The 2,401-nt window shown below is 45.0% G+C and overlaps 1 protein-coding gene across 1 annotated transcript; it reads right to left on the bottom strand.

The window, feature by feature from the left end:
• Positions 1 to 1,001: 1,001 nt before the first annotated feature.
• LOC130203777 (gastrula zinc finger protein XlCGF8.2DB-like) lies at positions 1,002 to 2,038 on the bottom strand. The gene has a single exon (XM_056430188.1). It carries the CDS (start codon positions 1,798 to 1,800, stop codon positions 1,093 to 1,095), a length of 708 nt encoding a protein of 235 aa, XP_056286163.1. The 5' UTR covers positions 1,801 to 2,038; the 3' UTR covers positions 1,002 to 1,092.
• Between the last annotated feature and the right edge of the window lie 363 nt (positions 2,039 to 2,401).

Here is a 2,401-nt window from a genome sequence, read left to right as displayed (position 1 = left end):
GCTCTGAATGTCGTAAAGAAAACGGTTGGAACCAGAGTTACCAACTCACCAAAGAGCATGTTGAACAGCTCGGAACGCGTTGTGCCGTCAGTCTCTGGGCAGTAGTTGTTACCGTGAGATACAGCGCGTTGCCAAGAGACACGACTCAACTTGATGTTGTGTTCAGTATCAAAACTAGTTGTGTGTCTCTGAACACGGTCTTACTTCTGGATCCGGTGTATGGCACTCAGACCCGAGCCCGGTGGTTCCTTGAGTCACCGGCCGAGGAGTTGGAGTGGCAGTCATCTTTGACTCGAGCCTATCAATACATCCTAAATGAAACTACAACTCATTTGAAAGACTTGTTCTTAGTCCTTCACATCCAACCTGGAAAACATTACAAACAATTATATCTGTTATTGTGTACTGGGCCCCGCGTTCTTATCTGCATTTAAATCAAAATTAATAAGCAGAACTAGAATCAACACTTTTACAAACTATATTAGATTGTAACAGGACTAGAAATACAGAATAGACACACACACATAATTTGGCTGCATCAAGCCGGACCGCAGCAGTCAGCCGACACTCAGCCGTAAAAACATTTTACATTAATTTCAAATGTTCTCTCCTGTGTGGATTCTCATGTGTGTCTTCACACTTGCCTGTGCTGTAAATCTTTTCCCACAAACATCACAACTGAATGGTTTCTCTCCTGTGTGGACTCTCATGTGTCTCTTCAGATGTCCCTGTTCTGTAAATCTTGTCCCACAAACATCACAACTGAATGGTTTCTCTCCTGTGTGGACTCTCATGTGTAACTTTAAATGGCCCTGTACTGCAAATCTTTTCCCACAAACATCACAACTGAATGGTTTCTCTCCTGTGTGGACTCTCATGTGTGTCTTCACACTTCCATGTACTGTAAATCTTTTCCCACAAACATCACAACTGAATGGTTTCTCTCCTGTGTGGACTCTCATGTGTGTCTTCACACTTGCCTGTGCTGTAAATCTTTTCCCACAAACATCACAACTGAATGGTTTCTCTCCTTTGTGAACTCTCATGTGTATATTTACACTTCCCTGTGCTGTAAATCTTTTCCCACAAACTTCACAACTGAATGGTTTCTCTCGTGTGGATTCTCATGTGTGTCTTCAGCGAGCCCTGTTGTGTAAATCCTTTCTCACAAACATCACAACTGAATGGTCTCTCTCCTGTGTGTACTAACATGTGAATCTTCAGAGATCCCTGGGTTGTACATTTCATCCCACAAACATCACAACTGAATGGTTTCTCTCCTGTGTGGACTCTCATGTGTGACTTTAAATGGCCCTGTACTGCAAATCTTTTCCCACAAACATCACAACTGAATGGTTTCTCTCCTGTGTGGACTCTCATGTGTATCTTCACACTTGCCTGTGCTGTAAATCTTTTCCCACAAACATCACAACTGAATGGTTTCTCTCCTTTGTGAACTCTCATGTGTATATTTACACTTCCCTGTGCTGTAAATCTTTTCCCACAAACTTCACAACTGAATGGTTTCTCTCTTGTGTGGATTCTCATGTGTGTCTTCAGCGAGCCCTGTTGTGTAAATCCTTTCTCACAAACATCACAACTGAATGGTCTCTCTCCTGTGTGTACTAACATGTGAATCTTCAGAGATCCCTGGGTTGTACATTTCATCCCACAAACATCACAACTGAATGGTTTCTCTCCTGTTAGACCTCTTCGCCGTGATTCTTTCTTTGGCTTCTCTCTAAAGCATTTCTTTCTAACCAAATAGCTGGAGGATATTTTTCCAAAATGACACCTCATGTGTTTCTGCAGAAACCCCTTGTGGTAACACCGTTTACTACACTTGAAGAAGCTGAAGGATTCCCTGGTCTCCTTCCAGATATCATCCCCGTCTTCACTTTCAGGTCCAGAAGCTGACAACGGTTCTTGCCAATCACCATGAATGACTTCAGTCTCAGAAGACCCTGAAGCCTTTTCATCAACAGCATTTGGATGTGAAAGACGAAGTGGATTAAGGTTCCAGGCTGGTCCTGATCCCCCACAGTCCTCACCATCAGTTTCTGTTTCTATCGGTGTAGCTGAGCTGCCGGCAGGAGGCTCCGCCTCTTTGTCGTCCTCCGTCTGGCTTTGATGAAGCTGTGAGGTCTGAGGTTCGTCATCTTCACTCTTCAAAGTAACAACAATGGATGAGAACTTGGCGATATCGGCCTCCTGCAGCACAATGAGCTGATCTCCCTCTAGACGGGTCCAGAGATCCTGCAGGTCTTTTATGTGGAGGGGCTCCGGCTCCTCTTTCATGTGGAGGGGCTCCGGCTCCTCTTTTATGTGGAGGGGCTCCGGCTCCTCTTTTATGTGGAGGGGCTCCGGCTCCTCTTTCATGTGGAGGGGCTCCGGGTCCTCC

Source organism: Pseudoliparis swirei, chromosome 13 (assembly GCF_029220125.1).
Source record: "Pseudoliparis swirei isolate HS2019 ecotype Mariana Trench chromosome 13, NWPU_hadal_v1, whole genome shotgun sequence".
NCBI classification, from domain to species: domain Eukaryota; kingdom Metazoa; phylum Chordata; class Actinopteri; order Perciformes; family Liparidae; genus Pseudoliparis; species Pseudoliparis swirei.
The sequence above is the reverse complement of the archived record's forward strand: the minus strand, read 5'-3'. Positions and strand labels throughout refer to the sequence as shown.